Raw genomic sequence first — 14,433 nt, forward strand, 5'->3', positions numbered from 1 at the left:
AATATTGTTAGCTTTGCAATTGTATATAATATTATGTATTACATATTAGATTAGATATCATTAGAGATTTGGTAATTCAAAATGACTTTTACTTTATGGAAAGGTGAGAAGATTTTTGAGACCAGTATAAAACTTTTTCAAGAAGAAAGGTAGATTTTTAAAAACATTTTTCATTTAAAATTATAATACAATAAATTTAAATATAACATTGCATTGAAACACACAAAAAGTCGTTTGTTTCTTCATAATTAATGTTAATTAATGACAAAAACGCGTTGGAAGAGAGAAAAGTTTATCTTAGAAGTAATGTTGGAAGAAACTGAAAAGTTATTTTTATTCTTCTCAACCTCTTTTAGTTGTTGGAGGATGAAAAGTAAGTTTTGAAAAGTATAAAAAACTTCTTTAGTAAGCTAGGTAAAACAAAAAATAAAAGTCTTAATTTTTATTTTGCTAAATAAATGTATTTAAACTAAGTAATATAAAATAGTTAATAATGATTAAAATTAGAAATCAAAACAATATTATTTTAAAATATAAAATAGAAAACATGAAACATTGTAAATATAAAGGTCTTTTAAATAAGGTTTAAATACCTTTTTGGTTCTCATTTTCGTAGTGTTTGTTGCGGATGGTCTTCATCTTGACAGAATGTTTAAAATGGTCCTCATTTTTACCGAATGTTTAAATTGATCCTCATTTTTGTAATTCGTGTTTTATTTGGTTCTTTTCTGTAACGTCGTTTAAATCATTAACGTAGCATTGTACAGGTGGCACGATTTGTATGTACAGTACACATAACACACATTAATACAAACTGTGCGTGCCACTTGTACAATGCTCTGTTAATGATTTAAACAACGTTACAAAAAAGGACCAAATAAAACACGAATTGTGAAAATGCAGACCATTTTAAACATTCGGTAAAAATGAGTACCCTTTTAAAACATTCGGTAAAAATGAGGATCATTTTAAACATTCGGTAAAAATGAGGATCATTTTAAACATCCTGTCAAAATGAAGACCATCTGCAACAAACACTACGAAAATGAGGACCAAAAAGGTATTTAAGCCTTTAAATGAAAATAAAAAACTTGTGATGAAATAGAAAAAATTAATCAAACGGATATATAACTATGATATCCTTGTTGATTTTGTCTTTATCACTTTCAAAAATAAGTGATTATCGCTCCTCAAGTTCAAACTTTGTAAATGTTATTGACCAATAAACATTATTGAAAAATATGAATATATTATAATAATGTTTCTCCAATCTTTATTTCTTTTTAAGTATTTATTTTGTTATAAATATTTCTCATCCAAACTTTATTTTTATTAATTATTTATTTTGCTTTTATTCATTTGTAATATTTAATTAAGTTAATTAAATTTAAATATTTATTTCTTGGCATTACTTTAATTATAATGGATACAGATAAGCGTTGATAAATGTATTCATAATTTACTACTTTTAAGAAATTATATAACATAGAAAAGTGATAGAAAACTTCAATTTTAACTAATATTTAACCATAACAATATATTGGTAATGAAGAAGAATAGTAATAGAATATTTTTAACAGAAGACGGAAAATATTGTTACTTATAGATGGGTAATGAAGTGGGAGAAGATTGTTACTGATAGACCCAAAGATACAATTCAACATTCGTAACTTATATGAAAGACAAAACTATAAATGTGTTGATCATGACTATTCTAACGGTAAATATAAATAATGGCATTAGAGTTATTAAAAATACAAAAACTTCAGTAGAACTATGAATCCAACAATACAAAAATCCATAAATAAAAAATCAAAAGTGAAAATCATTAAAAAAAAACATGAATGTGTTTGACACTTTGTCAAGAAAAAACAAAAAAAGAGTTCATTCATCTAAAAAGAAAATTTTCATTTTTAAAGTGCAAAAAAGACAGAAAACTACTTGAATGTGGTAGAATAAGAAAACATATGAGAGAAGAAGAAAAAATTGTAAGTTTGTTGTCTTGTTGAAACAATTAATTCATTTCAAAGAAAAAATGCATTGATAAAAAAGAAGAAGAAAGAAGACATACAACATTACATATAGGTGGTAAAAGCAAAAACGATTCACAAAAAATTCAGATATGGGAGAAAAAGAAAAAAAATTCTCGAGAAAAAGAAAAGCTTGTACCTTTATTGTGTTTTTCAAACATGTCATCAATTTGACAGAAAGAAATCATTCATCAGAGAAAAAAAAACATAAAAAGTATTTAGATCCAGGAGAAGGAGAAAAGATTCGCGAGAAGAACAAAAGCTTATACCTTTATTGCGTTCTTGAAACAGTTCATCCATCTCCTAGAAAACATGCATTCATTAGAGAAAAAAAAACACAAAAAATATTCACATATGGGAGAAGAAGAAAAGATACGCAAGAAGAACAAAAACTTCTACCTTTATTGTGTTCCTCAACCCGTTAACATTCAGTCATCGGAGAAAAAGAACATAAAAAAGTATTCAGATCTGGAGAAGAAGAAAACATTCGCAAGAATAACAAAAAGCTTCGACCTTTATTGTGTTATTGGAATAGTTCATCCATTTGCTACAAAACATTCATTCACTAGAGCAAAAAAAACATAAAAAAATATTCAGATCTATTGACTGAAGAACAAAAATTTCAACCTTTATTGTGTTCTTGACACATTTCATCTATCTGCCAAAAAGCATTCATTCATTAGAGACAAAGAAACATAAAAAAGTATTCAGATCTTGGAGAAGAAGCAAAGATTTGCGAGAAGAACAACTATGGTAGAAGAATGAAAAATATCAGAAAAGTTTTTACCTTTTGATGTTCTTGATGATGCTCATGAATCTGAGAGCAAAAGATCAATACAAAGAAAAGTATATATGAGAGCAAAACATCCATCGAACAGATAAATACAATAAAGAAAAGAAGTTAAATGGTAAAAGAACGCAAAATAGCAAAAAAGTTTTTACCTTTTTGATGTTCTTGACGGTGCTCATGAATCTGAAAGTAAAACATCAATACAAATAAAAGTAGACCTGAGAGCAAAACATCCATCGAAAAGATAAATATGACAAAGAAAAGAAGTTAAATATGGTAAAAGAATGCAAAATAGCAGAATTTTTTTATACCTTTTTTATGTTCTTGATGGTGCTCATGATTCTAAGAGCAAAACATCACTCTAAACTAGAAATAAAAGAAATACAAAGTAGATCTGAGAGAAAAACATGCATTAAACATATTAATATAACAAAAAAGATTAGTTAAATATGGTGGTAGAATAACAAAAAATCGCATAAAAGTTTTTACCTGTTTGGTGTTTTTGACATTGCTCATGATTCTGAGAGCAAAACATCAATCCAACAAAAAATAAAACAAAAAACAGTAGATATGAGAGCAAAATCGATATCCAACAGAAACTTTAATCCGTTGAATGTGTTCATTAGTAAAGATCGAAACTTTCATCTGAGAAAGAAATCATGAAAAAAAATTACTTACTCATGTAGAAGAAGGAAAACTTTGAGAAAAGATAACCTTGTAGAGGATAAAGTAAACGTTGAGTGAAGTAGAGGTTGTGTCGAGAGAAATAATGTGAGTGATGCGTGAGAGAGAGGAAGAAAATGAAAAAATACTGAGTCTGTGAGAGGAAGGGAGTGAGAGGAAGTGGGAGTCTGTGAGAGGAAGGGAGTGATGCAAAAATGAGCGTTTGAGGGTTCATTTTAAGTTTCAAAATTTGATTTTTTATTTAATTTTAGTTAGTTAAAAAATCTGTTTGTTTGACATGTTAGCTTCTTTACTTTTTCTGGACAAAAGTTTGAAATTCAAGTTTTACATATATATTATTTTATTAAAAACTTGTATTTTGTACTATCTTCATTTGTATTATTAATAGATTTATGATTTTAACTCTATTAGAAAATGAACTGTAACTTTATCTTACATGATTCAATATCTTTAGTTCCATTTGTTTTCTTTAGTAACTTAGCAACATGATGAGTGACGAGAATTCGTCTATTGACCTGTTTAGTTTGTCTTTGAAGAGAACATCAAACACATGGAATAATATTAGTAACAATTTTATAAACCTATTTGAATTATTTTGGAATAATATTAGTAACAATTTTATAAACCTGTTTGAATTATTTTGTACTTTAAGAACTATTTGTAGTATTTTATGATAGTTTTTGTTAATTAATATCGTACTTAAATTGAAATTTTAATGTGTATACATGTTATATTTTGATATACATTTAGTTATCTATAAATAACTTATCGATTTGATGAGGATTATATCTATTCATGTATAACTTCATCAATAATAATGTTGGATTTATACATCTTTTCATATAGGTTATCGTTCTTGGGAGATTATATATATATATATATATATATATATATATATATATATATTATAGTCTTATACATATAAGGTATTATGGGTTTTTATTCTTATATAGTGCTCAACTTTCTCATTTTTACTCAATGTGAGACCTAAACTCATATTTGGATTCCCAACTTTCTCATTTTTAGTTAATGTCAGATTTAGACTCACATTTGGATTCCCAACAATTTTCCTCTCGAGGACACATAAGGGATTGACACAACTCTTAACCCAAAACCTTAAGACAATGAGTTTATAGGTTTTTATCCTTATATAGTGTTCAACTTTCTCATTTTTAGTCAATGTGTAACTTAGACTCACACTTGGAATCCCAACATAAAGAGATTGAGGTTCTATATATGACATTGGTCTTACACATATAAGGCATTTGACATGACTTCTACCCTAAAATCTTAAGTCAATGGTGTTATGAGTCTTTACTCTTATATAATGTTTAACTTTGTCAATTCTATCTAATGTGAGACTTTTACTCTCACACTTGGATTATTTCCAACAACTTCCCCTCAAGGGTGAGCCATTTTTTTTTCTCATATGATATATTTCTCGTTCGTGAGATGTATGGTGACCCTTTTTTGTTATGGTTATATGATCAGTCACTTTGGTGACCCATTTTTTTATGATTATGTGGTCAATCACTAATTAAATATAACTAATGTCAGTGGTGGGTCGGGTCACGATCGAATCGTGACGCTTGATCTTGTGTTACACTTTAAAGTAAAAAGAGTTGAGTCCTGACTAATGACTGTAGTTTTTGGGTTTAATGATAAGTAATGGATCTTAACAATTGTTTTGTGATGGATGTGAATAGTTCAATTCCTGGTAGACAATTGTTGTTGCAAGTTGCACAATTAATTTAATGGATGAGTATATTATAAACAAACATTTATAATAAAGATTTCAATGTTTTTTAATATTGGCTTAAATACCTTTTTGGTCCTCATTTTTACCGAATGTTTAGAATGATTATCATTTTCACAATTCGTGTTTTATTTGGTACTTTTTTGTAACGCCGTTTAAATCATTAACGAAGCATTGTACATGTGGCACGATTTGTATTAGGGTGTATTACGTATACTGTACAGGTGACTTAATTAGATATTTGGGGATAAATAAGTGAGCTAGGGTTTTGGTAGGGAATGTTTGGGCAGTTGGTGAGTTTTGGCAATCTTGTTCCTCTATTCCCAATTGGTATTGATGCAATCTTCTTCTTCCTGCAATCCCATTATATAGGTATGTTACGGTCCCAATCTTCTTCCTTTACCTCTGGTTGTAATCGTTGGAGGCAACCGTGTTGTATCACTTCGTGCACTATTGGTGGTTCAACGAAAAACGAATTAACCCCGATTTGTAGTTGCAGAGAGATGACTGCTTTGAGGATGACAAGAACTCCAAAGAATATTGGTAGAAAATTTTGGATACAATCTATTTTTATTTTTGTGTTAATAATAAATTGGTTTTAATTTTTGGTTTATTGATTTACGGTGGTTCCAATAATGTGGGCTGCAACTTTTTCAAATGGTGGTGTTGATGAAAATGATGTCATCATCATAACACAAATGAGGCAGATTAATGAGTTGGAGAAGTCATTGAAGGTTGTTGAGAAGATGCTGCAATTAGTAATAGGGTTCACTTGAGTTGTTATTGTATTATTCGTACTGTTATTGTGTGTAATTAAACCCTAGCTCACTTATTTATCCCCAAATATCTAATTAAGCCTCCTGTACAGTACACGTAACACACCCTAATACAAACCACCATACCACATGTACAATGCTCTGTTAATGATTTAAACGGCGTTACAGAAAAGGACCAAATAAAACACGAATTGCAAAAATGAGGACCATTCTAAACATTCGGTATAAATGATGACCATTTTAAACATTATGTCAAACACTACGAAAATAAAGACCAAAAAGGTATCTAAGCCTTTAATATTTAACTAAATCTAACTTTCTATAAAGAGAGTATTTTTATCACGTCGTGATTATCTAATTATTACATTTGTATTATGCTACAGGTCGTTTATGGAAATTTTATTTTTGTCCTCATTTTTTTTCTTGATATGAATAATTTTATTTTTTTCTAATTTTTTACATTTTTGCTTTCTCATTTTCTACTCCGAAATAAAAAAATTAATTGTTGGTAAGTTATTTAGATTAATTTTCTTTAATCTATCGAAATACTTTGTAGGGACAAAACATGCAGATGCTATTAATATACTTTTAGTCTGAAAAACTTTGTTAATTGTTATAGATTAGTATTAATTGCATATCGGGTCGGTTTAGCGGGCCAAATAACTCGGACGGAGCCGGGTCACGGTACCTCTTCGTTGCAACATATCCGAACCCTAAATCCGAATCCAGCCATGGTAGGTAGCATTAGCGGACGCAGAAAGCGAAAAGCAGAGCAAAGAAACTGAAAAAGGAAGGAGAAGAAGCACTGCGTGGAAGCCATGGGAAAGAAGAACGAGAATCAGAAAACGGGGCTAGGTCGAGCCCTGGTGAAGCAGCACAATCAGATGATTCAACAGAGCAAGGACAAGTCTCGCTTCTACAAAAAGAAGGTTCTCGAATCCTTCACCGAAGTCTCCGACATCGACGCCGTCATCGAACAATCCCTCGAGTCTCTCCCCGAACACGCCGTCGCCTCCACCACAATCATAAGCCTGTGATTCTTCTCTCCCTTCCTTCGGCACTCACGTGCCACGCTCTTATTTCCGTGAATGTTCTGTGACTTTAATCCTTCTGTGAGAGTAGGGACCCTGCCGAAATGACGCCTGAAGAAACGAGGAAGCAGGAGGAGGCGCTACACGCCAGCAGCCTCCGAGTCCCGCGCCGGCCGCCGTGGACTCCCGACATGTCCCCCCAGGAGCTTCACGACAGCGAAACGCAAGCTTTTTTGGTTTGGCGTCGCAGTTTAGCGAGGTTAGTTCTAGTCGGTTTAGGCTTGTCCGGATTATAGGCTATGAATAGGATTTCTAGAACTAAGTTATGGAAACTAGGGTTATTGCATGTTCAGGGATTACGAATGTAATTTTCATCTTTCAAATTTTGCTGCCGTTATTAAAGGATTTGTAGGCGATTTTAGTTTGTTTTTTGACGGTCTTTCAGGCTCGAGGAGAATAAGAAGCTTGTCCTTACACCGTTTGAGAAAAATCTTGACATCTGGAGACAGCTCTGGCGTGTTGTTGAACGTAGTGATCTGGTGAGTTCATATCCTCTTTGAAGTTTTATGGGTTGATGAAGGATTTTAGTTTGATTATGTTATGCTGGAATGAGTGATAATGACCTAGTTACTTGGATTGTACACAATGAAGATAAGCATATATCTCCTTTTTATGAATATGATTGCAAAACAACTGCATCTGCTTATCCATGCAACACTTTTTGTTGTTGAAGTAAATAAGTCTACTCTGTCATGTTCTTGTTTTCTATGTTGGTGAGTTCACTCTCATTTCCCTAATGTCACTTCATTTACTGGAAAAAACAGTATATTGGAGTGATAACAAATAATGGAGCTCTGCTCTGCTTAAGATGATTGTTAGGAGCATGTTAATAGACACAGAAGGAGTTCCACAACCCTTTGTGATCTTTTGTTATTGTTTCCTTTTTAACTGTACTGGTTTCATTGATTTCATTTCTAGCTGGTCTTATCTTTAATTTGGCCTGTTATTGAAACAAAAAATAAGGGAAAACGGGTAAACAAGTGGGAGCTGCATCATTAGCTGCAAATTGAGAAGTGTTTGAAACGATCACATTTTTCAACTTTCTAATACTGTGAAAAAAAGAAAGAAAAGCTCTAGTAGGAAACCTGGGACAGTGGATATTAGTCTACTTTTTATTCCTCCTTAGATGTACATTCATTTTTTTCTTCCTATCAATATATATATATATATATATTATATCAGTAATGAATTTGTATGTGTATTGAAGTATCAACTGTGTTATTCTTTCTATATATTTCCTTTTCTTTGAAGTGCATGAAATGTTAAAGTTGACAATCCTCTAATTCTTTTTTGTCAGCTTGTTATGGTTGTCGATTCACGAGATCCTCTGTTTTATCGTTGTCCAGACCTTGAGGTGAGATATTTTTTTCTTTCTTCATAACTAAATACTGACTTGACAACTCTAGAGGTGGCTAGGATTGTAGCAAATAGTGGACGATTTTGGACTGGGTATTCTTGTGTAATGAGTTTAGAACAGTCAAAGCGTCCTTTCAGATTCACTACTTCTATTCTCTAAAAAATATTAGCTTAAATTTAATCTCCATAAAAATTTTTGGTAAGCAGTAATGAGATAGATTTGATCAGACATTGTACGTTTGTATAGCCCGCTCTGAACCCTTATCTTTATTTGTTTTTATTTTAAAAAAGAATCCCTATCGCATGAGCCAAGCATGATTTGTTTTGCACTGATTTCTTTGAGACAGGCTTATGCACGGGAGGTTGATGAACATAAACGCACATTGCTTCTGGTTAATAAGGCAGATCTTTTACCTGCTTCTGTCAGGTTTGAATGTTTTATTCCAATACGAGGTTTATGCATAATCAAATCATTGGCCTTGGTTTTGTTTCTTGCCTCATTATTTGTCCTGTATTTCTTTTCTTCTCTTATTTTGCAGAGAGAAATGGGCAGCATATTTTCGTGCTCATGATATTCTCTTCATCTTCTGGTCTGCTAAAGCTGCTACGGCAGCCCTGGAGGGCAAAAACCTTGGTTCATCATGGGATGATGATAACATGGGGAGAACTAATAGCCCAGACACAAAGATATACGGAAGGGACGAGCTATTGGCCCGCCTGCAATCAGAGGCAGAAGAGATAGTGAACAGGAGGAGGAATTCAGGCACCTCTGATGCAGGGCCATCTAACATTAAATCACCTGCTGAAAATACTGCTGGCAGCTCATCATCTAGTCATGTAGTTGTGGGATTTGTTGGATATCCTAATGTGGGGAAAAGTTCAACTATCAATGCTCTGGTTGGTGAAAAGCGGACTGGTGTTACCTCCACCCCTGGGAAAACAAAGCACTTTCAGACATTAATTATCTCTGATAAGCTGACCCTCTGTGATTGTCCCGGATTAGTTTTTCCATCTTTCTCTAGCTCAAGATATGAGATGATTGCTTGTGGGGTGTTGCCCATTGATAGGATGACTGAACACCGGGAATCTATCCAAGTTGTGGCCGATAGAGTCCCAAGACATCTCATCGAACAGATTTACAGGATAACGCTTCCTAAACCTAAGCCATACGAGTCCCAATCCCGTCCCCCTCTAGCATCTGAACTTTTAAGAGCATACTGTGGTTCCCGTGGGTATGTTGCTTCTAGTGGACTCCCTGATGAAACTAGGGGCACCCGTCAGATACTGAAAGATTACATTGATGGGAAGCTGCCTCACTATGAACTGCCTCCAGGTACATCAGAAGAGGAACATGCTTTGGAAGATCCCACCAGACACGACTCAGTTGACTTGCATGCATCAGATTCGTCTGATGTTGAAGATTCTTCAGATGTCGAGAGTGGTCTTGCACCAAATCTTGAGCATGTCTTGGATGACCTCAGTTCATTCGACATGGCTAATGGACTTGCTCCAAAAAGTACGACTCTTAAGAAGCCCAAGGCATCTCATAAACATCATAAAAAGCCGCAGAGGAAAAAAGATCGTGCCTGGAGAGCAGGAAACGATGATGCTGATGGGACGCCGGTTGTAAGATTCTTTCAGAAACCAGCTAACACAGGTTCTCTGAAGGATTGATGAGGCCATATGATCTTGTTCTTGTACAACAGCTTATGTGTTAAAACTCATATTTACATTGTTAATACGAGGTTAAAGATAACGTTTGTTTTGGATATTACGGAAATATGATGTTGAGCAATTTTACGTAAGCTCGTCCCATAGGAAAAAGATGTTTGGGTAAATATTATTGTTCTTGTTAATGGGTTGAGAATGATGCCATAGGACTGGAAAATCAGGTTCCATTGTACTAGTATTAGTGATAGTTGAGCGCACACGTGTGTTTTCTACGCATCTTTGTGCCGATAATTGAGACGATTTTGAAGGTTGCCCGATGTTTAGGACAATAAAACATTACACAGATTTTTATTTCTATCTATGGGATTGGTTTCATTTGAGCTACTTTTTTAGGCCACTATGAGCCTTTATTTGCTTCTCAAGTTTCATTGTGCATGAGGATGGAAGAGAGGAAAATGTTTCAAATATATCTGGGTTGCTTCTATTTATAAATGAGGATAACGTAGACATCACTCTTCATTCTCACACTTTGAAAAGACAGACTTAATATATCATGCATCGAAATGAAAGGAAAATAAGTCTAAGCTCTAAATCCGGAGAAGAGAGAATGCATTTTTATTTAAATTAACGTTTTGAAGACCATCAGAATTAATTTTCTTAGCTAATTAAACTTTGTCTTCTTGTGCAAGGCATTGCTTACAAATAAAACTCCTCCCTATATTCTGCTTCACTACTGTACAATCAAGGAGAGAAGTAGGATAATATCTTATTCTTCTTCCTTAAGGAAAGGTAGATTTTCAATCCCTAAATTGGTTGTCTGAAGTTCCTCTAGTTTGAATTTAATGTAGCCCATCTTACCACTCTAAATTTCATTCTATTAATTCAAGTTCTTCATTTCAATAGAAAAGAAAAACTAACGTTTTGAGCTTTTTACTATTCTTTAGTGTGATCAAAGACTTTTTAAAGAAAGAAGAAATATCTCTCATAATTTAAATTCAAAATAATAGTTTTCTAAATTTTGTAGCCATTATCATGTTTTTTTCTTTTTTTGGGCGAATACAATTTTATGAAGACATTCAGTGGCTTTTGAACAGGAAAAGTTACATAAGTGTTACTAACATATATTTTATTTAATATTAAAAAGACAGTTAAAATATGATCCACTTTAAGTATAAAGTCACCTAATTTTTCCTGCTTTACAAAGTCACCGAATCCGTTTCCCAATTTTACAATTTTGTGTCCACTATGAAGTATGAAAACTTAACTAAAGTTCTATGCAAAAAATGTTAAAGTAAAATATTTTTCTCGATTTCTTGTAATCTTTTAAGCGAATTTAATGTTTTAATAAAATACGTTTATTTTTAAATTTCAATATTTTTTCAGTGTAAAATATTTACATTGTTGATTAATTAAGAATACAAAATTATACTATAAAAAAATAGTAACACGCTATATTTTAATTACATATCAATATATAAATATATAAATATTGAAATGAAATAAAACGAATAACAAAGAGAATAATAGATAATAGAGAAGAAACAATAAAGAATAGAGAATGAGAGAATATGAAGCAACTCATCCTGTGTATTATTATTGATAGGAAGAGTCTTATTTATAGATACAATATGTAATCCATAAAGGAAACAAATCAACTTAGTTAATACAAATATTTATCATAAAGAGTAATGAATCATATGAGTCAATGTATCACATCAATGGACAATCATTAATTCATAATACTCCCCCCTTGAGTGTCCATTGATAAAGAATGTGCCTCGTTAAAACCTTACTAGGAAAAACCCTTTGGGATAAAAAAACCTAATGAAGGAAAAAGAGTACAACATTCTGTATTCTTTAATACAATATTGTTCATCACATATTCTAATTCTCTCCCTCATGTAAATTTACATCATTAAGGTGACAGAGTCCGAATTTGTGAGTCATTTGCTCAAAAGTTTTTCTTGGCAAAAACTTTACAAATAGACTTGTCATATTTTCAGATGAACGAATTTTTGGATATCTATATCATCCTTTCAATTGAACAATACACTATTGTCTTCATATATGGTTGTTGATTCCATCTTTCTCGAGGATAGTCACAAGTTTCTTGCACATGTTGAATTATAAACCTTAACCAAACATATTCACAACTTTCCTCGTAATTTTGTATGATTAGACGATGTTGCTACTATGGTTTGTTTCATATACCTTCATGAAACCATTGTGCTACCTCATGTGTACAAACATCTTGTTTGTGATCAACCATTGTGACATTGTAAGAATATGTAAAATAACATGCATATTCATAACCCATTGGTCTGAATCTGAATCATTTGGATGGAATAAGCTCATATTCGTAGTACCCTTAAAGTAACAAAGTATATGTTTTACTCCAAACCATTTTCTTCTTATAGTTGAAGAACTATATCTTGCTTAACAAATTTATAGCAAATGCAATATTAGATCGAGTATAATTCGCAAGATACATTAGTGTTTCTATGACACTAAGATATGGTGCTTCTAGACCAAGAAGATCTTCATCATTTTCTTGAGGTCTAAGAAGAGTCTTTATCAACATCTAACGACCTCACAACTATTGGAGTGCATAATGGACATGACTTGTCCATTTAGAACATTTTAAGCACCTTAATTATATAAGCATCTTGACGTATAAAAACACCTTTATTTAAATACTCAATTTCTAATTTCAAATAAGACTTTGCCCTTCAAAGATCATTCATCTCAAATTATTTCTTTGAGTAATCAATTGCCTTTGTGAGCTCATTAGGAATTCCAACGATGTTTATGTCATCTACATAAACAATAATTATGGCAAATTCATTATTTGGATCTTTTCATATAAATACAAGAACAAATAGGATCATTTTTATATCCTTCTTTTAATAAGTACTCAAGAAGACGGTTATGCCACACACATCTTGATTTCTTTAATCAATAAAAAAACATGTTCAATTTTATTGAATAACCCTCTTTAGAGTTTGTCTTGTTGGACAAATAAAATCCTTCAGGGATTTTCAAATAAATATGATTCTCAAAAAAACCGTACGAATAGGTTGTAACATCATCCATTAGATGTAAATGCAAACCTTGTTGTGCAACTAGGATAATCGAATATTGCAATGTTGTTGCATCCAATACTAGTGAACATGTTTTTTCACTAATCAATACAAGGTTTTGTGAACAACCTTTAGCAACCAATTATGCTTTGTATCTAACAATTTCATCATTTTTAATTTGATTTTTGCGCAAAAATCCATATGTACCCAACAGGTTTCATAACTTTAAGTGTGCGAACTATATGTTCAAAAACCTTTCGTTTAGCAAACAAATATAATTATGCTTCTTTGCATATTTTCATTTTTGGCCAATCTTTTCTTTGCCGACAATCTTCAATGATCATTGCTTATTGATCCTCATTGTCATTCATAGCATTCATCGCTATGTTATAAGTAAAAGTTTCGTCAATGTTAACTTCATTTTGGTTCCATATTATATGATTGATGATATAATTTATTGAGATCTCATCATTTTCAACCATTTCAGATACCTGAGGTTCTTATGGAACCGAACCATTAATTATGTCAAATGAATCTTTTGGGATTTTAACCTTTTCGATTAGGTCATTTTGCATTTTAGCTCCCTTTCTCATTCAAGAGTTTTTATATTTGGAACCAATAGGTCTATCACGCTTCAAACGTGTCCACATGAGTTTTTCAACCCTTTTTTTTTCGCATCATAATAACTGATCATGTCAAACAAGGCAATCATTTTGATTTGTAAACTTCTGGTTTACTATGACATACATTTTAATTGTACTAATAAACTTGTAGTACAAACTATAAGAGAATGTTGATAATTTCTCCAACACACTTTCTTTTTCAACTCAATCATAGAGATATAAAGATATTTCATAGCTTTTTCATTGTTTGTCTCAATATAATATTCATTTAGACAAATGTCATTGAAACCTAATAAGTTTCTATTCAACTTCTTGGTAGAAGTATAATAGCTCTTCTAGAGTCTTCAAATATATTTGTAGTACTATAAATAATACTAACATTGATGTCTCGCATTATCAAACAAGAGAAAAATTTATTACTCTTGAGAATTGTATAAGTTGTTGTACTATCAATAAGACACATATCTTTTGGTACTAGTGCAAACATTCGTTTTTTATATAAACGTAAATATCAATATGAGCTTTATTTTTTTTAACACTTTCATAATCAGGTGATCAATGCTTCCATTTTCTTTA

General features: G+C 31.9%; 1 protein-coding gene across 1 annotated transcript; it reads left to right on the forward strand.

Moving 5' to 3' along the window:
• The first annotated feature begins 6,737 nt into the window (after window positions 1-6,737).
• On the forward strand, window positions 6,738-10,509 carry LOC114169722 (GTPase LSG1-2). Its single transcript, XM_028054990.1, has 6 exons — window positions 6,738-7,069; window positions 7,159-7,326; window positions 7,513-7,606; window positions 8,425-8,481; window positions 8,831-8,910; window positions 9,023-10,509. Exons 1-6 carry the CDS (start codon window positions 6,855-6,857, stop codon window positions 10,155-10,157), a joined length of 1,749 nt encoding a protein of 582 aa, XP_027910791.1. The 5' UTR covers window positions 6,738-6,854; the 3' UTR covers window positions 10,158-10,509.
• Window positions 10,510-14,433: the final 3,924 nt, after the last annotated feature.

This window comes from Vigna unguiculata, chromosome 11 (assembly GCF_004118075.2).
Source record: "Vigna unguiculata cultivar IT97K-499-35 chromosome 11, ASM411807v1, whole genome shotgun sequence".
Lineage (NCBI taxonomy): Eukaryota > Viridiplantae > Streptophyta > Magnoliopsida > Fabales > Fabaceae > Vigna > Vigna unguiculata.